Source organism: Callospermophilus lateralis, chromosome 15 (genome assembly GCF_048772815.1).
Source record: "Callospermophilus lateralis isolate mCalLat2 chromosome 15, mCalLat2.hap1, whole genome shotgun sequence".
Taxonomy (NCBI): Eukaryota; Metazoa; Chordata; class Mammalia; order Rodentia; family Sciuridae; genus Callospermophilus; species Callospermophilus lateralis.
Window position 1 is genome coordinate 44,913,888 of NC_135319.1, and position 24,785 is coordinate 44,938,672.

The 24,785-nt window shown below is 36.0% G+C and overlaps 1 protein-coding gene across 1 annotated transcript; it reads left to right on the forward strand.

The window, feature by feature from the left end:
* The first annotated feature begins 6,050 nt into the window (after window positions 1-6,050).
* On the forward strand, window positions 6,051-23,638 carry Nudt13 (nudix hydrolase 13). The gene is made up of 9 exons (XM_076834642.1): window positions 6,051-6,169; window positions 10,976-11,068; window positions 14,232-14,371; window positions 16,220-16,354; window positions 17,255-17,361; window positions 18,132-18,257; window positions 18,596-18,707; window positions 19,646-19,800; window positions 22,591-23,638. The coding sequence occupies exons 2-9, from the start codon at window positions 10,986-10,988 to the stop codon at window positions 22,789-22,791; spliced, it is 1,059 nt and encodes a 352-aa protein (XP_076690757.1). The 5' UTR covers window positions 6,051-6,169; window positions 10,976-10,985; the 3' UTR covers window positions 22,792-23,638.
* The last annotated feature ends 1,147 nt before the right edge of the window (window positions 23,639-24,785 follow it).

Below are 24,785 nucleotides of genomic sequence, written 5' to 3' on the forward strand. Positions count from 1 at the left end.
CAACATCTTAATTTTTTTTTTAAAAAAAGGACTGGGGATGTAGCTCAGTGGTAAAATACCCTGGGTTCAGTCCCCACTACCAAAAAATATTGTATTTATTAGGTCTGTTTTGTATCTGGATTGTAGCAGAATTCTATTTATTGATTATATTTTGTAACTCTTAATAAATACTGTGTGTTGCCCACATACTGTTCATTTCCCACCTCCTCCAACCATTAAGACTCTCCAGATTGCTCAGTTTTCTAGTTTAGATGTGATTTCTACTTCTGTTTAGGATGTAGAAAATGGCAAAGAATTACTTCTGTCCTTACAGTGGGGAGGGGGAGCCAATAGTCTACAATATAACAAAGTTTTGATCATAACAGACAGCTGAGGTCACAAGAAAACCAAGTAACCTGAGTTCCAAGGAGAAACAGGACACACAATTAAGACCTTCAGCCAAGCAAAAAAAGAAATCAGCAAACATTTTAACAAATTGTTAGCTGGGCACACTGGAACATGCCTGTAATCCCATTAACACAGGAGACTGAGGCAGGAGGATCACAAGTTCAAAGCCAGCCTCAGCAACAGCCAGGTGCTAAGCAAGTCAGTGAGACCCTGTCTCTAAATAAAATACAAAATAGGGCTTGGGATGTGGCTCAGTGGCTGGGTGCCCTGAGTTCAATCCCCAGTACCCCACACACCCCCAAAATTGTTAAAAGCCAAATGTAGGCTACATGTCAGTTGAGAATCTCAACCTCCCAAGTAGCTGGGACTACAGGTGTTCATTACCACTCCCAGGTCCTAGCCCCAATATTAATGGCCATTTTATAACATACTCTCTGTACTCAACTGTTGTCTTGTTTTGAACAAATTCTAATTCCTAAAGGAATCTCTTTCCCAAAGGGAACTGTTCTAATAGGAAGACTATTTCAATTATTCATGTCTTCATTCACTCAACAAATATTTACTGAGCACCTACAATGTGCCAGGCCTTGTATTAGATACTAAAAATATATTGGTGAATGAGGAGCAATTATTTATTAATGTTGGTGTATTAAAATTGATGAATAGCCTGACAGCTGTAGCAGACTCCATTTGTTCCTCTTTCATTTTCTGGTCTCTTTCCTAAGAAATTTATCATCCTTTGAATATAAGTAGTTTGAGTTGCAAATATTCAATATTTTCAGTTTTACAGTTTTCAGGGGAATATCTAACAGCTATTCTATCAAGCATAGAAGGTGTTTACAATTTTAAAAATACTTTACTGAAAGCAAGAAGTTACATTTGAGAGTGCTTCTGTTTATAAACAAACAATCTGACTTGGCTGACTAGAAGATTTGTAGAGCTTGGCCAGTCCTCACATTCTTCCACCCAAATGAACTTGTCAAGAGGTCAAAAACACCCAGCAGGAATGCCAGAAATCTCAGCTTGATTTGGTGAAGCAAGACTTGGAAGAATAACTCTTGGTTTGAAAAGAGCACTAATAGATTCAATGAACTTGGGTCCTGGTCCACCATTAAGAGGATAACAGAGGATAGTAGAGGGCTGGGGTTATGGCTCAGTGGGGTATGACGGTGCTTGCCTAGTATGTGTGAAGTACTAGGTTTAATCCTCAGCACCACATAAAAATAAATAAAATAAAAGGTATTGTGTCCATCTACAAGTTAAAAAAATTATGAATTTTAAAAAATAAAAAAAAAGAGGATAGTAGAATGTTCCTGTGGAATTGCTCTAACTTTTATGCTGAAATTTCTTCATCCATCAAATGGCTGTTATAATATGCATTATATTTTTTAAAAATCATGTATTCGGTGCTGGGGCTGTGGCTCAATGACAGAGCGCTTGCCTCGCATATGAGAGGCACTGGGTTCAATCCTCAGTACCACATAAAAATAAATAAACAAAATAAAGATATTGTGCCCATGTATAATAAAAAAAATTTTTAAAAATCATGTATTCAAATTATTTTTAACTTTATCCTAATTTTTCTTTTTTCATCTCCACTTCCAGCTGTTTATGGCCTTTGGTCTTGGCTCTATTCATTGCTGTGTGTTAAGCATCACTTCATGTTCGAGAAGATAGTTAGGAGGGAAACCTATTCTACTTTGCTTTTGAAGAGAAGCATAAAGATCACCCCATGTTTAGGGCATCATTGGCTCAAATGGACAAGCTCTTTGCCAGAGGCTTATATTTGAAGAGTCCTCTTGTAAACCCTTTCCCATCTTCATTTGCTAAAATCTATTTCTTGTTCTACCTAAAATAAAACAATATCCATCTGACTATACTATAAGCCTGCTTACTGAACAAAATTACAATTTTTCTCCAAGTTTGCTAGCACATGCCTTACTTCCTGATGTCCATTCCTGTATTGGTCAAAGGCTGAGTAACTTGTCTATTGTCTCATATATTTGTATGCTCAATCATTTATGTACCCATCTGTACACACACATTCACACACACACACACCCCACACACTACACACATACATGCATAACTAGTTTTTTGATGGCCAAGACAATAGGTTATTCACCATCACATTGCCAATTCTAGCATGATGCCTAGCATATGATAGATTTCAATGCATGAATACACTGTTATTCTCCTTTACCACCAAAAGGCTAGAGTGGGGAGAGGCTGGGGCTGTGACTCAGTGTAGAGCACTTGCCTTGCACATGTGAGGCACTGGGTTCTATCCTCAGCACCATATAAAAATAAATAAAGATACTGTGTCCATCTACAACTAAAAAACATTTTTAAAAAAGGCTTGACTGAGATTCAATGCCCTTAAAAGTGTGTTCGGTGTGCATTTATTACATCACTACACAAATCCTGTTACTTTGAAGTTAAGCATGTCCAAGAAAACACAATTTTACCTCATCACCTAAAAACACTATAAGGATTATTAATAACATATATTTTATATTTATTAACCATGCACTATAATTGTTTGATAGAACAAATGATTGGGTTGAGTTTTAATAGCTTTATTGAGATATAATTGAAATAACATGCAATTTACCCATTTAAAGTGTGAAATTCAATGCTCTTTAGTAGAGTCACAGAACTAAACAATTAGTACCACAATCAATTTTAGAATATTTGCATCCATCAAAGGAAAAAAATTAAAAACCTGTTCCCATTAATGGTCACCCCCTTATTTCCAACCTCGTCCCCCACCTTCCGCAGGCAACCACTAATCTACTTTTTGTCTCATAGATTTTCCCATCCTGAACATTTCATATGAATGTAATCATATCTCTATGCTTATTTCATATAATTGACCCCATCCTTAGGCAATCACTAAACTATTTTCTGCCTTATAGATTTGCCTTTTATGAACATTTATATAAATGCAATATGTAAATTTTGTGACTGGAGCCTTTCACTTAGCATAATGTTCTCAATTTCATTTCTGTTGTAGCATCATATATCAATACTTCATTTTTATTGGTGAATAAAATGCCAATATATGTTAAAGAACATTTTGTTTATCCACTTATCAGTTGCTGAACACTTGTCTGTTGCTGAACTTAAATAAGGCTGCTATGAAAATTCATGTACAAGTTTTTGTATGGATATATCTTTTCAATTATCCTAGGTATATAACCAGGAGTGAAATTGCTGGGTCATATGGTAAGTCTGTATTGTAACTTTTCGAGTAACTGTGAGATGTTTTCCAAAGTGGTTGCACCATCTCGCCATCTGTGTTTGAGAGTTCCAATTTCTCCATATCTTGTCTTTTTGTTTGTAAATATCCTTGTAAATATGAAATAGTATCTTGTGATTTTGATTTATATGCTCTGTTGGTTAACGATGATATTTTTTTTTCATGTGCTTTTTGGTCACTTACTTGTATCTTCCTTTGAGAAGTACCTATTCAGATCCTTTGTTTATTTTTAAAATTGAGTTGTTTATCTTCTTATTACTGAGTTGTCAGTGTTCTTTATATATTTTGGAAACAAGTTTCTTAACAGGTACATGACACACAATCACTATTTCTGATTCTATGGGTTATCTTTTCGTGTCTTACTGATATTTTTTGTAGTGCGAAAATTTTACATTTTTATGGAGTCCTGCTTATTTTCTTTTGTTGCTTGTGCAAAAAAAAAAAAAAAAACAGCTGAGATTTTTGGTATGGATTGCATTGTATTTAAAGGTAAATTTGGGGAATATTGCCATTTTAATAAAATCAAGTTCTACAATCTATGAGCATGAGATTCTTTAAAACATTCCAATACTTTTCAATATTTTGGTTCAGTTTTCCTGACCCACGCCTGGTCAGAGATATACCCTAGGTCTATAGAACATTATAGTGGTCAAAATTACAGCTTCTGTCTAGAGTTTGATAGCTCTGAGTGAAAGTCCCAGCCCTTCTTCTGACTAGCTATGTAAATATGGACAAATTATTTAACTTTTCTTAGTCTCTGTTTTGTTAAAACAGAGTATAAAGTGCAAATAATAATACATATTACATAGGATATAAAGATTAGTGATAAATATGTAACACACTTAGCATTACACCTGGAACGTTTTCCCCTAAGTGCACTCCACCATCTCTTTGGAATTCATTGACTTTGTATCTTGTTTCCCTCAAAATTTCTGTACCTTCCTTAAAGATAATGAATCAAACTACTTAAAAGCTTCAGTTCATGTCTAATGGAAGAGGTTCAAAAGAAATGGCTGGTCAACTAACCAGCTCTGCTCTTCCTTCCCATTTGATCTAGGTACATATCAACTAGGAAATTTTGGATTTAGTTATCCTTTTTCTCTACAGTCGGACTTCCACATACAATGATTCTTTTAAAATATAAGTCAAATCATTTAATTGTTCTGCCCAAGTCCTTCAGTAATTTCCCATCCCTCCTCCCATAACAGCCAAAAACATTGCAATAGTTTAAGAAGTTAAGACTTGTAAAACCTTATGTGATATAATACCTGACTATTCTTTGACCTCATTTCTGATACCATCCTCTGTCCTAGCCTTTCCTCAAACCTGTCAAGACACATTCCCACCCAGGGCCTTTGGATATGCTCATTTTGTTCTGTCTACAAATATGTTCCTATGGATATCAACTTGGCTTCTTCAGTTATAGCCTTTGGGATCTTTGCTCAAATATTGCCAAGTAAGGTTGACCATCCTGTATAAAATAGCAAAATTATTCCTCTTATTAATTTGCTTTATTTTTCTCCCTAGCACTTATAACCCTCTGACAAATGAGATATTTACTTGGTTGTTTCCTTCTATAAACTGCAAGTAACATATGTTCATGTATTCGATTCCTTTAATAGTCCCAGGCATATTTGATGCTTGTTAAATATATGCTAAATGAATGGCCTCCAAAGTTGTCTTTTCCTATAAGTAAGTAACTTCAGTAATAAGAAGACCAACAGGGTAAGACCAAGGGAAGGGATTGCTTTCAGTCAGATGGAATGTTCTTCTCCAATCAATCAAAGGATAAATTCTATTCAAAGCTCAAACATAGCTAGACACAGTCCTGTATTTTTAAATTAACAGAATTTCAAGAAATGTTAGAATTAGCTCTAAAGTGGACAGAGATAGAACTAGAAAAAAAAAAAAGAAAGGTAGAATTATCTGAGTCCCATTCCCCTTTGCCCTATCCCCATAATCTATGCATTCTATGTTTCAGAGTGGATTTATAACTTTATCATTTTATTATTTAAAAATTGATATAATGCCACTTTACTTTTTCCACACATGATATTTCTCTTGGTATTAAGATCTTAGGGGGCTGGGATTTGGCTCAGTGGTAGAGCACTTGCCTCAGCACCACATGAAATAAATAAAGATATTGTGTTCCTCTACATCTAAAAAAAAAGAATTTAAAAAAGATCTTAAAAATTCATTAACAAGATTGTGAATAACTTTGCAATTAGAAAACTCAGTGCCCTACCTAGGAATTGAACTACAGTTCCCAGAGTGCATCTCTTAGGAGAACTCTGGGAAGTGTGGCAGAAGTATGCTTTTTGACAACCATAGATAACTTTATCAAGCATAGGGATTAAATTACATTTCCCAGAGTGCTTCTTTTAGGAGGGTTCTGGGAGGTGTGGCAGAAGCAGCAATGGTCTCTCCAGGGAAGAGAAACTATTTGAACTTGAACATTTGGAGTATGCTGGTTTCTGCTGATTCTTGAGGCCTAGGAAGGCACCCCCATAAGAATTCAGAGTGAGTACAGTAGAACAGAAATGTGCTCAGGTTCTAAGTGCAAGAAGTATTTTATAGAGAGTCATAATTAGAACTTAATAAAAGCTCTTAGTTACAGTGTTTTACAATTTAGGTTAATTTCTTCTCTGTCTTGAAGAAACCAGGGGAATGACCAGTTTTGCACTTGTGAAGCTATCTCATTAACTACAGTTCATCACTTTCTGATACCTCTTTGAAGAGTTGTTTAAAAATAGAATTTGCTAACTTCTCACTCTTTTGCCTTAATTTTTTAGTTAAAGGAGGAAACATGATCTTTTAGAAAGCAAGTCATAAGACCTTGAAATTTGTACCAGTGTTTCCTCAGTTCCCCATATTGTTGAGGTCTATTGTCTTGCCAAGATAGATAGACTCTCTCCAGAGGGCTCTCCCAAACATCAGAGTCTTAACCTCTTCTTGGTGATAGTAACATGAAGATTTGAGATGAGCTTTTTTTGTTATGCTTTTAGGCTTTATAAATTAATCCTTCTCCTGGAAAGATGAACATAATGGGAAATGTGTGTAATTCGTTGATTTCAGAGAGTTCTGAGAAATTGTTAATCTTAAGGTCATCATTTATTAGTTTTTGATAAAAGTAATATTACTTTTCATTTCTATTAGGCTATGTACTTTAAAGGGAAAAAAAAAAAAGTCAGCCATGATAATTCAACCATAGGCTGGTAGCAGAAACTGGGCAAAACATCAGACAGCCAAGTACACTGGGCTACATAGATTCGTCAGTAGTTAAAACCACAACCAAATAGTTCTTGCAGTTCCCAGGATCCAAAAAATACTCCAAAGGAATTCCCTTTGACTCACAGAGAATATGCTGAGGTATTTCCAGTAACAGTGGCTTAGAAATAGCCTCATTGACCAATTAGTCCCAGGAACTACTATTTTATGATATTTTCTTTTATTCAAAAAGGAATAAGTACATACGGTTATAAAAAAGTGGCACACACCTGTAATCTCAGCAACTTGGTAGGCTGGGGCAAGAAGATCACAGTTTGAAGGCCAATTTCTGCAATTTAGCAACACCCTGTCTCAAAAGAAAAAAAAATAAAAAGGGCTGGCGAGGGGCTAGGGTTGTGGTTCAGTGGTAGAGCACTCACCTAGCATAGGTGAGGCACTGGGTTCCATCCTCAGCACCACGTAAAGATAAATAAATAAAGTTTTTTTTAAAAAAAACGGCTGGGGATGTAGCTTAGTAGTACAGAATCCCTGGTTTTTTAATCCCTAGTGTTGCAAAAAGAAAAAAAAATTAAGTGCCGAAATGAATAAAGTAAAAATTACAAGTACCTCTTTCAGCCTTACCTCTCTCCCGAATTAGTCACTGTTAAGAGTTTGGTATGGGGCTTGGGATGTGGCTCAAGCGGTAGTGCGCTTGCCTGGCATACGTGCCGCCCAGGTTCAATCCTCAGCCCCACATACGAACAAAGATGTTGTATCCGCTGAAAACTGAAAAATAAATATTGAAACTCTCTCTCTCTCTCTCTCTTAAAAAAAAAAAAGAGTTTGGTATGTGTATTTCTAGTCATTTGAAAAATATAAACAGATACACAAATTATGTACTCTGGAATATATGTATATGTCCATTTCTTTATAAATTCATTAGACCATGCTGATCAACCAAATATTACTTACTTTTTTCCTCCAGTTTAAGGCATAAATGGCAAATAAAAATCATATATGTAATATACATACTATAACATAATATATAAAAATTATATATATACGTATATATGTATATATATGCATCACACAATTTTGATACAGGCATTCATTATGAAATTATTAAATCAAACTAATCCATCACCTCACATCCTTGTGATTTTTTTTTCAATTGTAGATGAACACAATACCTTTATTTTGTTTTATTTATAAAACAAAATATTTATTTATTTACTGTGGTGCTGGGGATTGAACCCAGGGCCTTGTGCAAGCACTCTACCAACTGAGCTATCTCCCCAGCCCTATTTATTTTTTTATGTGGTGCTGTGGATCAAACCCAGTGCCTCACACATGCTAAGCAAGCACTCTACCACTGAGCCACAACCCAAGCCCTTGATTTTTTTTTAATTGTAGTAAGGACACTTAAGATCTATTCTTAGTAATTTTCATATATATAATACATTAACTATAGTCATCATGCAATACAATAGATCTCCAGAATTTAATATCCTGTCTAACTTAATTATCCTGTCTAAAGTATTATTTTAGTGCTTTTGATCAACATCACCTATTGCCCCCTTGCTTTTCTTACTTAATGATAGATTCTGAATAAACTTCCCTATTACTACATAAATATATTTTTAACTGTTATATTATTTTCTATTTATTTTTAACAGCAAAGTGTGTTATTCCATTTCATTATAATTTTTAAAACATTCTTGTACATGTCCTTCTCTTCCTAGAATAAATTCCTAGAAGTAGAATTGTTAGGTGAAAGGAATGCTTATTTAACATTTTAATAAGTATTCCTAAATTGATCTCTAAAAATATTGTTTCAATTTACATTTTCTGAATTGTATATGAACTAGAAATATTTACATCAAATACAAATATTGACTGAAAATACATTTCTCCCAATATATCACACAAGTCCCTGGGTTATTAAAATGGGGATTTTACCTTTAATACTGTCTCAAAGAGTGCTTTGCAACCCACATATCACATATTGCCTTCTGTGAAAGCTAGTTATATATTTGTGTTCTCTCTCTTGCTAAACTTTCTTGAATGTAGGAATTTTCATCCTATAAATTTTTGTGCTCCTTAAGAGAGACTCTGTAGAAAGTCAATATTCAACAAATACTTTGTTGACTCCCATTGCTAAATATATTTTACCCTTGCTTAGGACATAGATTGCAGCTAAAACTATCCAAGGATTAGTCACCAGTGACTCATAATTATGCAACCAAGAAGTAGGCCTCAAACTTTACTTATTCCTTGGTAGGTTAAGGTCAAAGCTTGATTCCCTTAGGCACAATTAAAGGGATGGCTTATTATTTAGCTGTACTGATTTTCCCATTTTTTTCAGTGAAAATTTGTGATTTTTTTTGCTGCTAACGTGAAAGGTATTTTCATGGGGAAGAAAATACTACTGACATACAATTTAAAAGGAACCCTGCTGGGGTTGTAGCTCATGGATAGAGCACATGCCTCTCACATGTACAGCACTGGGTTCCATCCTTAGCACCACATAAAAAATAAATAAAGATATTGTGTCCATATTTTTAAAAAATCTTTTAAAAAACAAATAAATAGGGGCTGGGGTTGTGGCTCAGTGGTAGAGTGCTTGCCTACCATGTCTAAGGCACTGGGTTCGATTCTCAGCACCACATATAAATAAATAAATAAATGACTATCAACAACTAATGAAAAATATTTTTTAAATAAATAAATAAATAAAAAGGAACCATGGGAGCCATAGATGTAGCTTAGTGGTAGAGTGTTTTCTCAGCATGTCCTAGGCCCTTGATTCAATCCCTCTTCTAGTGAGCTACAATAGATAGAAACTGTCTTGGATCCGTGTGAATTTATATAGCTGCCTTTTGAAATATTTTCCTAGTGTCTATGATTTTATATTTTTCTTATCTACAGAATTTCCTATTAACTCATTCCCAGAGGGATGTTGGTTTTTATATATTCTGAGAAACTTTGTTTCATTACTATGGAGATATCCCAGGCTTTTTACTTGGTCTATTAATGAAAATAATGCTTGACATTTTAATAAATAAACTTCAAATTTTCAGTAGCCAAGCCGGATGCAGTGGTGTGTGCCTGCAGTCCCAGCTATTTGGGAGGCAGAGGCAGGAGGATCATTTGAGCACAGGGGTTCAAGACCAGCCTAGGCAACGCAGCAAGATTCTATCAAAAAAATTCAATGGCCAGCAGTATAACTTTAATAGCAGAATACGTGCTCCCTGCACAAGGCCTGGTTTCAATCCCCAACATCAAAAAATAAAAATAAAATCATTTTAGTGACTTAATATGGCTGAAGCTCTTATTTCTTTTCTTTTAATCTTTATTTTATTTCTTTATTTTTATGTGGTGCTGAGGATTGAACCCAGGGTCTCGCACATGCTAGGCAAGTTCTCTACCACTGAGCCACAACCCCAGCCCCATCTTATTTATTTTCTTGTAGTGCTGAGGATTAAACCCAGAGCCTGTGCACACTGGGCAAGTGCTCCATCGCTGAGCTACATCATCCCTCAGCCTAAGTGGTAGAATTTTATTTCTCACTCACAAATAACCCAACCTAGAGCATCTTTGGTCAGTAGACAGCTTTTTCTCCATGTGTGAGTCAAGGATCCAGCTTCACCATCTAATCTATCCTTTTTCCGTGGAGTCTTACAAGGAGAAGGAGAAAAAGAGAATGGAAAAGGCATACCCACTTCATGATTGCTTCAGCCTAGACGGTACATACCACTTCCACTCATATTCAATTGTTAGGACCCAGCCTTTGTTCTCCCCACATGTAAGGAAGGAGAGAGATTTAGGCCATAGCCTGGCAGCCATCTCCCAGCAACAGTTCCACAATATGAAGGATAATTAGGTGATTTTCACAACTTATCAGTTTGGCAGAACAAATTTCAATTTTGTAGATTAAGAGAGAAGCACTGAAAAATTGAGATCCTTAGGTTAGTTAGTGGTGGAAGTGCAATGGCGAAGCCAAATCACCTGACTCTTATTTAGTTTCTCTTAATATTACAAAGCCATCCTAACCTGGCTTAAAATATAACTCTTGGTGATTCATTACTTTAATTTTCTTTAAACTCCTTTTTTCTCTAGGGATCTCACAATGTCTCTGTATTGTGGAATAGCTTTCAGAGGAAAATCCTTTTGTTGCTATAGGCTGCTGTCAACCTATGTCACTAAGTCTAGGTAAGTTGTGACTAATCTGAGCCCTGACTATTCTATTCTGGGCCTAATAAGTTATGAAATCTAAACATCTCAAAATCCCATTTTGAGGATTAAATATGAAATTACCATTAAGAATGTTCAATGTAAATTATTTATCATTGAAAATATTTTAAACAAATGAAATTTCCAATAATATCTGAAATACCTAAAATATCTCACACTCTTGAATGTAAATTCTGTTAAGACTTTGGGGCTATGGATGTGGCCCAGTGTTAGAGCACTTTCCTGGCATGCATGAGGCCTGGGTGCAATCCCCAGAACCACCAAAAAAATAATAATAAGATTTTGTCTCTTCCACTATGATACCCTTAGTGCATAAAACAGTGCATAGTAGGTACTGAAGTATTAATGAATGAATAATAAGGAAGGAGTTAAATAAATTAAAGTTCATGCATAGATGGAATAATAAACACATTAAGAACTATATTGAATAACATTTCATGAAGTTTCCTGAAAATAATGCAGATAACTCCAATATCTCCTTCCCCCCAAAAGAACTAACTTTCAGTGAAAAGCAGACTAGAAAATAAAAATCTAGGGGCTGAGGTTGTGGCTCAGTGGTAGAGCGCTTGCCTCACATGTGCAAGGCCCTGGGTTTGATCCTCAGCACTACATACAAATAAATAAAATAAGTGTATTATGTCCAACTATAACTAAAAAATAAATTCTTAAAAAGAAAAGAAAAATCCATAATCACATAGGAAGATGACAAAGGAATTTTTTTGTCTTAGCCTGGAGAAATTTGAAATCACTAGCCTGCTCTCATAGTTTCAGGGTTTGAATGTTTGCAATCTCTGTGGTATAGCCCAAGAACCCCCACCTAATAAAGGAACTGAAGTAGTAATCCTGGACTGATAATACCCCTGGAACACCTTGCAAATCAAATGTAAAACCCTTCAGGAGCCAGACACACACAACCAGGCTCTCCAGTTAGCCTTACCAAACTTGAGTGCCAAGTGCAAATTAATAGGCATAAAATTCTTCATGAGCAAGAGTGAACAAACAACAAAATTGCAAATTTTTTTGGATATTTTGGGACATTTAGATGTTTCTCCTTCTTACACAGAGACTCCAAAAACAATAACAAAATTATTGAGAAGAAGTCTAAGAAACGAGAATCTTAAAGTGATTAAATGTATTTAAAATGAATTGAGGCTGGAGTTGTGGCTCAGTGACAGAATGCTTGTTTAGCATGTGTAAGGCACTGGGTTTGATCCCCAGCACCACATAAAAAAATAAACAAATAAAATAAAGGTACTGTGTCCACTTACAACTAAAAAAATATTTAAAAAAAATAAATAAAAATAAAATGAATTGAAAGCTTGAGAAAAAAATAAAAGTCTATAAGTGAAGAATATGTTATGATATAAAAAATGTTTATATATGTTTAAGAAGAAAAGACTACAAAAGAGTAGGTATGACTGATTCTAAATATACCTATACATGCACTGATGTTTGTAGAGTTCCAAAGTGTAAATAGTGATCATCTCTGGTAGGATTACTGATTATTTCCTTTTTTAAAAAAATTGATAATTGTATATTTTCTGATTTCTAAAGAATGAGTTTTTTAATGGGTATAAGAAAAAACAGCTAAAGGTTTTCTTGGTATAATTTTAGCATAGTAACTTCTATACTATTACAACTAAATGGAGAAAATGAATTATTTTAAAACACAGTTCTTTACTGAGGAGAGTATGAGTATGAGGAACTTTTGGACTTAGTTCCTGTTCCATTTGTGGGTGTTTTGCTTTTTAGGGTCATTGGGGCAGAGCACAGGTTGTACCACTCTTACTCTTTTGTGAAAGCAACAGTGTTTGTTCCATTGTTTATATTTGGTAACTTCTTGGTCACTCTACTTTAACAAACAAGGAGTCTTTACTCCCCATTCCAGGCTGCAGTCACTTAAAATGAGTTTTAAAATATCACAGGTCTTAAAAGGTCCAGTCTCTTTTGTCTTCTAGTTATAAAGAGCTCATTATAATTACCTTTATTACACAATCAAAATAAGTTCCTAAAAATGGCTACTGGCATGTGTTTGTCATTTTGCTTTGTATTTTCACTGTTAAGTCAATTCTCCCTACTGGTATAACAAATGCTCCCAGATCCTACAGATTTTCTGATTTCTGTCAGTAAATCATATTTTCCACTTACTTGACAAAATATGCCACATACCTAAGAATCTGTTTTAGGGTTTTTGATAGGCAAAATTTTTTTTTTGTTAATTCCAAGGCCCAAAAAAGCATCTGTGTTCAATCTACTAATCACATGGACCCTGACTCAATTCCCAAGGATCTTGAAGGAAGAGATCAGACCACCTTTAATAAAGGTATTGGGAAAGCCTAGAATTCCATTTTATCTCTTTCTGAGAAATCAATAAAAGGATGTTTATTTTCCCACATTTTTATTTTGGCTATTGAAAATATTGTCCTCATTAAACAAGTCACATATAGGCTTCATCAGTGGTCCCTTCAAAACAGGTAAGCTGCCAATAGTGTCTACTTTTGGAGCTAGATGTTTAAAGTCAGGGTATACTGAAGATAAATGTGTTTCTTATCTTTGCTCAATCAAATGAAAGCTCCTGAAGGTATAGTGTCTGCTCCTTGGCCGTCTGCAGTAATCAAGTCTGCTCCTTTCTCTAGATATTCTTTGGTTGATGTTTCTTTATGGTACCTGTTTTCCTTTCACTCCACTGCCTGTAAATTCTTGCCTCATAGTATAATATTGGCAAAGTTCCTTGAGGTTCATTCAGTAAATATTTTATTACCCTTGAGGTTCAATAAATATTTATCAAATTGAGCCATTCAGTATGCTAATGACTGAGGTGAGAGCTGAGAAAGGCAGACTCTGCCCTTAAGAAGATCAAAGTCTTCTAGGGGAGTCAAATGAACAAATAGTGTGACAGTGCACCCACAGAAGTGTGGGCAAGGGGTGCAGTAGAATGAAGAACAGAAGCAGTGGTTGCCTGTAGCCACCTCAGATCCTTTATAGAGCACATTAGAATGCAAATAAATAAGTAAAGGGAAATAACCATGGTGGGAGAGGGATGCAGGAACAGAATTCTCAAAAATATATGCTATGCTAGTAAGTATGGTCTTGTAATGGCTTAATTATTTCCCAAATGCAGGTATTTATTTGAACTGAAAGAAGATGATGACGCATGCAGAAAAGCCCAGCAGACAGGAGCATTTTACCTCTTTCATAGCCTGGCTCCTTTGCTTCAACCATCAGGACATCAATACCTGGTCCCCCGGCTTAACCTATTAGGTAAGCCCAATGCGGACCGGTAGAGTAGATCAGCTGTGGCCACTAAGCAGAATTCAGTCCATATTGGATCTCAGAGAAATATTCTTGAACTTTAGCATCCAAATTTTTCAAACAGCTTCTGCATCTCAAGCTTTTACAGCTGCTTCTGCCAATTAGTCATTTATTGTATGGACAACTTTAGTTGACCAGTCAAATATTAGGTGATGATATGAACTCTAATATTTTAAACTAGAGGTCAACAAAACTGCTATGAAATGGAACCTGCTGCCTGTTTTGTAAAAACATTTGTTTTTTCAGTGCTGGAGACTGAACCCAGGGCCTCATACATGCTGAACACACTCTGCCATTGGACTACATCCTCAGCCCCTATAATTAAATTTTTACTGGAACAGAGCTACAGTTATTCGTTGACATACTGTCCATGGCTGCTTTTGCCACACAATGGTGTGACAGACTGTATGACTCACAAAGCCTGAATTAGTTAGTTAGAGAAAGTTTGCCAACCTCTGCCTTACACTGGTGATTTCCAGCTTCCATGGAGTTGTAATTGTTTTACTGTTTAAAATTTGCATCCTTTCTTAGTTTTTGCTAGATAATTTTTTTTTTTTTTTTTTTTTGTACTGGGGATTGAACTCATGGGCACTCTGTCGCAGAGCCACATTCCCAGCCTGATTTTGTATTTAATTTAGAGACAATGTCTCACTGAGTTGCATAGTACCTCATTTTTGCTGAGGCTAGCTTTGAGCTCATGATCTTCCTGCCTCAGCTTCCTGAGACACTAGGATTACAGGCATGTGTCTCCTAAGATCAAAATTTAAAGTGAATTAAAATTAATTTGTTTAGATAACTCTTTTTTAGTGTGTATAAATATAGATATCTAAGAAGTTGGGATTTAGTGTTTTTGGTTTTTTTTTAATGGGATCTCAATATCTTACTATGTTGCCCAGGTTGGCCTTGAGCGCCTGGGCTCAAACAATCCTCCTGCCTCAGCCTCCTGAGTACCTGGGACTATAAGCCTGTACTATAGCACCCAGCTGGGATTGGATATTCAAATATTAACTTTCAGTTTTATATTGATACATAAATATAACAAGTCACTATATACTGGCTAACTTATAAATACATTGCCAGTAAATTTCTGTCATGGGTCAGATGTTGGAGTACTTGCATAGGTAGTCTCCAACAAATACAAGGGCTCCACTCGAAAGCAGTAAACATTTTTTTCAATGCCTAAAGAAGTTGACTGTCACTCATTTTATGAATGAAGAGGTGTGTTCCTTGCATCATACAATCGTAAACAGAGTTATACAGAATTCCTCAGATTGCCGTTGAGAAATTGGAGGCCAAAGAAGTAAAGTGATTAACCAATGAATGTTATACAGCTAATTAGCTTCAGAGCAGTGACTTTAAGCACAGTTGGCCTCCATATCCTCAAATAACTGTGGATGCCAAAAAAAATTTTTTTTAAATTGTGACTGTGCTGAACATGTATGGACTTTTTTTTTGTTATTTTCCCCTAAACGATACAGTATAACAACTGTTTACTTAACGTTTGTAGTGTATTGGTGATTGCAAGTAATATAGAGATGATTTAAAGTTTATGGAAGGATATACATAGGTTATATATAAATACTATACCATTTTATATAAGAGACTTAAGCATCTGCAGATTTTGGTATCTGTAGGTGGTTCTATAATCAGTCCCCACAAATACTGAGGGGCAACTGGATAGTTAAACTTCAAGCTAAAGTAGATGATTTTCTGTAAGTCTAATCTGGCTTCAGTGATGTTATTGAAACTCTTGTTTTTGTTTGTTTGTTTGTTGTGTGTGTATGTTCTGTTTCTTAGAGTTGGAAAGGCTCCTGGGTAAGTTTGGACAGGATGCACAAAGAATAGAAGATTCAGTGCTGATTGGATGCTCTGAACAGCATGAAGCATGGTTTGCTCTGGATCTAGGTCTGAATAGCTCCTCTTCCACATATGGTACATAACACTTTCTAGTGGGTACTTCTCAGCAATTCTCAGACTTTGAGATTTCACAAAATAATATTTCAAGAAAAATTTTAGGAGTACAAAAGTTATCAACTTTTAATTTTTTTAGTAAGGTCATAAAATTTCTATCATTTAAAAGAAAATAAAGGACATTTTTAATGTTTGCTTTCTAAGCTAAGTGGTGGAACACAGATATTTATTGTGTTTTCTCCATAACTATACTTTTTTGCGTTTATGCACTTTAATATATCATACATAGATGGGATATAATTTCTCATTTTTCTGAATGTACATGTTGTAGACACATTTTAAGTCTTAAATATTTTATAAGAAATGTTTTGAAATTCATATCATCATACTGTTGCTCTTACCAATGCACAGAAATGAGTGTTACAATGGAGTAGATCTGGATCCCCAGACCATCAGGTGGGAACCACTCTGCTCTAGATTTATAGCTCCTACCAAACTTTCCTTCTCTCTTTTTAAGGGTCTGGGTGTAAATGTAATGATGCTGGAATGAGGTTCAGAGAGGAATTTAGAGGTCCATTTCATCTCTTTTCTAGGGAGAGTGTGTGGCTAATTCAAATGAGCTTATTGCCTTGAAGAGGATCTTGAGAAATACTATGCTCTAATGTTTCCCAAACTGGCCTGACCATAAGAATCACCTGGTGCTTGTTAAATAAAGAAAGAAAGGATTCTGGGCCTCACTCCACACCTGCCGTTTCAAAATCTCCAGGTAGGAGCTTGAGAACCTGTATATTTTTTTATTTTCCCCAGTTGAGTCTTATTAGACAAGTTTGGGAAACACCGATCTATCAAGATAGACTGGGGTTGGGGCTCAGAGACAAATTTGACATTTGTTTAATTTCCTTCTCTCTTCTGATTTTCTAGCCTCCTTACCAAAATCTGAATTCGAGACGGAACTCAAGGGGTCTTTCGTTGAGCTGAGGAAGGCTGTCTTTCAACTGAATCCAGTGGATTCCTCCTTGTTATTCACAGTAGGTTCTGATTTATCAATTCTGTAGGAAATTTAATAAAGTTGGGTCAAATCCATGTGTGCTACACAAGACTAGAGTGACATTTGATTTCTTCTTTTGTGGATCATAGCCCTGCCTACAAATCTTGGCAGGATAATGTGTTGTAGGAAGTTTGCTGCTGCTTCTTTATTTTACCCTTGTTTTTGGCAGAATTGCTATCAAGGCTCTTTTCTCCTAAGGACATGCAGATCTATGGCAAGAGAGTCCATCAGCCTCATAAACATTATTATTGGCCCACAGAAGGACATACATTCTGTCTTTAGCCTGAGAAATAATTTTTGAATTGTTTTAATAACTTGTCCTCACTGCTTTAGATTCTACTTCATTTGGCATTTTGATTGTCTATTTGATTTAAAAACTCTGAACACTTAGTTGCAAAAAAAATAAATAAATAAAATCCAGCCTATTAAAGAGAAATACATGGGGGTGTTCACCTATACTGAAAATGTTTTCTTTTTAAGCTGGTCATGAATACATGGGTGCTTGTTATCTTTTTATATTTTATTTAATAATCATAATACACTCTGTGCTTCCTTTTATTCATATTTCTGATGCTAGGGGATTATATCCAGATAGTTTCCTTATCTTAAACAGTTAGTAATCAGTTAAAGATAGTGAGGTGGAAAGGGATTAGCATTTCCCTCTACGTTGCTCTAGATACCAGGCCCAATGCTGTTGTGGATGAACCTTATTCTCTCCAAATGAAACCAGGCCCTTCTGTGTATTTCTAGGCTCAATCTCTTCTCCGTTGGCATGATGATCATCAGTTCTGCAGCAGAAGTGGGCAGCCCACCAAGAAGAACATGGCTGGCAGCAAGCGTGTGTGTTCTTCCAATAAGATAATCTATTATCCACAGGTAAGGGTTGCTTTAAGGGAACAGTAATCCAAGAAGGCTGTGAGTTACACTGTCCTGGGGAAGGAAGCCTGTACAATCAAAATGCTTCCTTAGCTGGACACGATAATGCATGCCTGTAATCTCAGTGGTTAGGGAGGCTGAGACAGGAGGATTGAGAGTTCAAAGCCAACCTCAGCAATTTAGCAAGGCCCTAAGCAACCCAGTGAGACCCTAAATAAAATACAAATAGGGGCTGGGGATGTGGCTCAGTAGAAAAAGGCTTCCTTGATTATCTATTCCTTCTGCCCAGTTAGCAGACCCCAAAGTGCCAGTGTCTAATTTCTGTTCTCCTTCTCTAGATGGCTCCTGTGGTGATCACTCTGGTGTCTGATGGGACCCGATGTCTGCTTGCCCGCCAGCACTCCTTTCCCAAGGGACTATATTCTGCTTTGGCAGGTTTTTGTGATATAGGTAAGAAGTGTGGGGGGATATACAGGTGATAGTGGGGGACAGAAAATCTTATTAATAGTAGACATTTCTCTGTTTTGTTACCATACTTCTTTGAATCTCAAGCACCATCTTTCCTATTATATCAAGAAAACTGCCTTCTGGCATTATGAATTTCCAATATTGTGTTAGGCAAAATTTCAAACACAGAATAGTTAAGAAGACTACATAGTGAACACCCATTCAGCTACTACCTAGAGTCAATACTTATTTATGCCACTAATTTTATTGCATATCCATTCATCTATCCATCAATTCATTTTATCTCTGATGTACAGATTGTGGACCTAGTATGCTTTTCTCTAAATACTTCAGCATGCATAGTACTAACTAAGATTTCCATATTTATTTACAGGGTTGTTGTTTGTTTTCTTTCTTAGTTTATTGGAGCAAAACTTAAAAATGGTGAAAAGTGAGATTTTTATTAAAGGTGAGGACAGTAGTAGCCTCTCCCATTGAAGCCCTTATATAATGTAGTTATAATATATAACTATAGTAGGAGCTGGATGCGGTGGCACACGCCTGTAATCCCAGCAGCTTGGGAGGCTGAGGCAGGAGGATCACAAGTTCAAAACCAGCCTCAGCAACTTAGTGAGGCATTAAACAACTTATCCTGTCTCTAAAATATTTTTTTTTAAGTGTGGAGGATATGTTTCAGTGGTTAAGCAGTCCTGGGTTCAATCCCTGGTACCAAAAAAAAAAAAAATAGGTGTGTATGTGTGTATATATATATAAAGAGAGAGAGAGAGAGAGAAACTCAGATATTGAGAACCTCCCAAGAGTATTTTATTGAGACTTTAGAGCCAGTTTTTTACTCTCTTCACAATGGGCTAACATGGTACAGAAACATGATGCAAACTTCCGGCTCCAGAACTGTCCTGAATTAATCTGAGTTCTTGCAGGTGAAAGTGTGGAAGATGCTGTCCGAAGGGAAGTTGCAGAGGAGGTAGGACTGGAGTTGGAAAGACTACAGTACTCTGCATCCCAGCATTGGCCCTTTCCTAAAAGCTCACTCATGATTGCTTGTCATGCAACCGTGAAACCAGGGCAGACAGAGGTAAATTCTTGACTTTCATTTACTCTGGGATATTTCCTTTGCTTCATCCAATCTGCTGGTCTGCAAGTAGTCAGTGAGCTAATGAGTGAGTCTAGTCCAGCGATATGTAAGATTCGATTTATACCCTCAAGGAATTTGCATTCTAGTAAAAGAAACCAATAATTGCCACTCTCCCTTGCACATATATCAATCATAAGACAATTTCTTTATATTTTTAACTATTGAGGTATAATTAGCATATAAAAAGCTATAGATAGATATTTAATATATCCAACTTGATGGGTATTTAGATAAATATACCCCATGAAGCCATCAATTAATCTTTATGAATGTTATCAACTTATCCATCATTTCCAAAAGTTTCCTCTTGTCTCCTTTGTTTTTTCTTTTTTTTTCTTTTGTGGTAAGAGCCATTTACAAAAGATCTATCCTTTTAGCAAATTTTAATATATTCAAAATAGTACTGTTAACTATAGGCCCTATGTTGTACAGGTCTCCAGAACTTATATTATATATTATTTTATATTTTGTGTATTTATTTTATATTCTTTGACCAACACCTCTGTATATTCCCTTCCTTCCAGCCACCCCACTCTTTGTTTCTATGTATTTGACTCTTATATTCCACATGTAAGATCACACAGAATTTGTCTTTCTGTGTTTGGTTTATTCCACTTAGCCTGCCCTCCAGTCTATCACCTTGTTGCAAATGCAGGATTTCCTTCTTGTTTAAGACTCAATAATATTGCATCATCAGTATATGCCACATTATTCATTCCTTAATAGACATTTTAGTTGTTTCCGTATCCTGGATATTGTGAACATAGGAGTTCAGATATTCCTTCAAGAGACAGATTTCATTTCATTTAGATATATACCCAAAGTAGTATTCCTGGATTAAATGATCATTCTATTTTTAATGTTTTTATAAAAAAAAAGATAACAATATGGAGATTTAAGTTTTTAGTTGTTGATTGACCTTTATTTATTTACTTATATGTGGTGCCAAGAATCAAACCCAATGCCTCACACATGCCAGGCAAGCGCTCTACCAACTGAGCCATGACCCCAGCCCTCCATATTGTTTTCTATAGTGACCATACACATTTAAATTTCCTTCAGCAATGTACAGGATTCTCTTTTCCCCCACATCTTTGCCAATATTCATTTTCCTTTGTTGCTAGCTATTATCAGGTATGAGGTGATATCTCACCATGGTTTTAATTTGCATTTCCCTGGTGATAAGTACCATTGAATATTTTTTTATATATCTTTTGTCCATTTGTATTTCTTCATTGGAGAAATGCCTATTTAGGCATTTTGCCCATTTTTAATTGGATTATTTGCCGTTGAATTGTAAGAGTTCCTTACATATTTCGGATATTAACTCCTTATCATATAAATGGTCTGCAAATATTTCCTCCCATTCTGTAGAGTGCCTTTTCATTTTATTGTTTCCTTTCCTGGGCAGAAACTTTTTTTAAATTTTTAAAATTTATATATGACAGCAGAATGCATTAGAAGTTTTATTACACATGTAGAGCACAATTTTTCATATCTCTGGTTGTATACAAAGTATATTCACACCAATTCATGTCTTCAAACATGTACTTTGGATAATAAAGATCATCATGTTCCACCATCATTTCTAACCCCATGCCCCCTCCCTTCCCCTCCAACCCTCTGCCCTATCTAGAGTTCATCTATTTGCAGAAGCTTTCTTGTTTGATATAATCCTATTTTTGCTTTTGTTGCCTAGCTTTTGATGTCTTATCTACAAACTCATTGCCCAGTCCAGGGTCTAGATGCTCATTCCCTGTGTTTTCTTTTAAGTGGTTTATGGTTTCAAGTTTTGTTGTTGTTTTGTTTTTTGGTATCTGGTGCATGAGTAAGGATCCAATTTCATTCTTTTGCAGTTGTTTCAATATCATTTATCTGATAAAATTTTATTTTTCATCTTTAGATTATACTAGTACCTTAAATAATAGGCATAAAATACATATGTCAAATTTAATGACCAATTTTAGGATTCATCTCATTGCTCAAGTTAGTCAGAATCTCGGGGGCTAATGATATAAAATCATAGGAACTTCTGGTTTAAAGGTGCTTAGATGTTGTCTTATCTAAGCTCATCTCACTCATTTTCATCTGTGGCATCTCTGATAATAGCACTGTGGTCCTTGTGAGCCAAAGTGTGCCCATTATGTGCTTTGATTTTTATAGAATATTCTGTTTTGATTTCCTGTGGACAAAGTTTGCATTTGTTTGCTTCCTGCAAAGAAGATACTGTGCTTTTGATTACCATTAACCCTTAATCTTTACAAAAAATAGTAATATTTGTAAGTTCTCTTTTAATTCAATCATATAATCAATGGAAGCACAAAGTAAAACAAGTATTATTCATAATTTACCATTCACTGTTAACCACTACTCTTGATATTTTAGTATTTGTACTTCCAGAATTGGTGGGGAGGGGCTTGCTTTGAACCCAGGGTCTCCGGCATATGAAGCACATGCAGAACCACTGAGCTATCTATACTCCTAGCATTATATTTTCAGGATTTTTTAAAAAGTATCCTATTTTTAAAAACTGTTATTTTTTCAAATGCATATAAGTCTCATTCCTAGTTGTACTTCTCTTGTGTCTGGGCCATATCTAGAACTGAGTTTCATTTAACCTGTAGATCCCAGGTGTTACCTTCCAAGGTAGTCATTTTCTTATTTTTGGCCATAGTCTTTTTAAATTTTATAGTTCCTAATCTTACTTTGTTTTATCCTCATGTCTTTCAGATCCAGGTGAACTTGAGAGAACTAGAGGCAGCTGCCTGGTTCAGTTATGCTGAGGTGGCTGCAGCTCTGAAGAGAAAGGGCACCTATATTCGGCAACAGAATCAGAGTGTCCCATTTCTCTTGCCCCCAAAGTTAGCCATTGCCCACCAACTGATTAAGGAGTGGGTGGAAAAACATGCCTGTTCTTCTCTGCCTAATTAGCCCAGGTAAAGCCATTGAGATCCCTCCTTGGATTGCTGAAGGGCATACCAGAGATTAGTTATAAAGGTGAGAAGGACAACCTCAAGCTAAGCCACAGCAAGACAGCTCTATCAGCAATGTTAATGAAAAGAGTTTCTAATAATGGGTCATCAAGAATGCCAGTGTAGGGCTGGGGATGTGGCTCAAGTGGTAGCACGCTCGCCTGGCATGCGTGCAGCCCGAGTTCTATCCTCAGCACCACATACAAACAAATATGTTGTGTCCGCCCAAAACTAAAAAAATAAATAAATAAATATTAAATATTCTCTCTCTCTCTCTCTCTCTCTCTCTCTCTCTCTCTCTCTCTCTCTCTTAAAAAAAAAAATGCCAGTGTAAGCTGTTATGGTGGTGCAGGCCTGTGGTCCCAGCTACCTGGGAACATGAGGCAGGAGGATCTCTAGAGCCCAGGAGTTTGGGGCTAACCTGGGCAATATAATGGGACCCCTATCTTTAAAAGAATGCCATTGTGATAGGAAAAACAGATGAGATGTCAACTATAAAAATCCGAGGGAAGCATGAAGATTAGTTTGGATGTAGACCTTTGATCACTCATTTTCTCTCAGGCCTTAGGAGCAAACATCTGGTACATGGCTTGTTAATGCTGTGTTTCCTTCTGCCAAAATGTGCCTGGGGTAATTTTGGTGAAAATCTTTATTTTAGTATTGAAAATATGTAGCAAGTTTCAAATCACTACTGAGTTACTGTTAATCCCCCAGAATTATGAAAAATTGTGCAATATAACATTTCTGAATTTGTGTACAGGTACATTCTTATATATGGTAATCAAATAAAACTCGTATTTCTTTAAGTCATCTGAAAGGTCGAGGAAGGAGGGAACTCGGGTCTTCCTGGGAGTACTCTGCCATAAATCAGAGGTAGTGAGGTTCTGTTGAGGTAGTTGAATCTCAGTGGGGCTCAAGATGATTAAACACTATTTTTGTGTTCTCAGCTCTGTGGCTTGTTCAATTTGTGAGTCAGTGAAAGGACTACCAGTTTGCCATGCTTGTTTTCCTAAGTGTAAAAGAATCACTGACATTTACATACCCAGAAAGGGCTGATTAATTTCAGTTAAGGGATTAGCAAGGATAAGCAAAGGTCAACCTGAACCATTTCTTGAGATTTATGGGATAAACCAAATTTAGGCTAACTTATCATTCATATAGGCTGATCTATACCTTGTCATAAGTGAGGAGTGTATTTGGGAAAAATAAAATATATTTCCACACCTTTGCTCAGATGTATTTTTTTTCCTATTCTATGAATTAAGAATTTTAAAACATGAGGATGGGAATGGGTAGGAAAGATCCCTTTTTGATGTGACAATAAAATGTTTTAAGTGTACTTTCCAAGTCTGCAGCACAATTGAAACATTGTGTAGAAGAGATGCTTTTAGAGGCCAGGACTGGGGCTGCGGCTCAGTGGTAGCACGTTTGCCTGGCATGTGTGAGGCACTGGGTTCAATTCTCAACACCACATATAAATAAATGAATAAATAAAGGTCCATCAACAATAAAAAAAAAAGAATAACTATGGGAAGAGCCATTTCTTCAGATGATTCTAGGCACTAATTTATGACTAAAAGGCACAAGCCCCAGAGACCCCTAAGATTATTCACACATTGATGTCCCATAGGACTAAGCAAAAGAGATTCTAGAATTGGAAGAGTTAGAGAAATGAACTTCCTTTTGACTCCAAAGCCTCATTGCTATCTTCCCTGCCAGCAAGCCATCAATGCTTTGGGAAAATCCAGGTGCCTTTATCCACTGTCCTTGAGAGATAAAACGTGATGGGACTCTATTGTCCTGTTAGATTGGCAGCTTGCCTTTCCCTGGGGTGAACCCAGAATGTAGAAAGGAAATGCACTTAGGAAAGAGAGGACCAGAGATTTCTTCATATCTTGTAATCAGAAGAAAACAGTTCAGGGTCCATGTGTATTACTGTCTGCCAATCATTTC

What these genes read in the sequence shown, in the direction of transcription:
- Nudt13 (XM_076834642.1), top strand. Translation starts at nt 10,986, where the DNA reads ATGTCTCTGTATTGTGGAATAGCTTTCAGAGGAAAATCCTTTTGTTGC. An exon ending in ATTCCTCCTTGTTATTCACA is followed by an intron (nt 17,362 to 18,131) that starts GTAGGTTCTGAT and finishes GTGTATTTCTAG; the next exon opens with GCTCAATCTCTTCTCCGTTG. An exon ending in AGATAATCTATTATCCACAG is followed by an intron (nt 18,258 to 18,595) that starts GTAAGGGTTGCT and finishes CTCCTTCTCTAG; the next exon opens with ATGGCTCCTGTGGTGATCAC.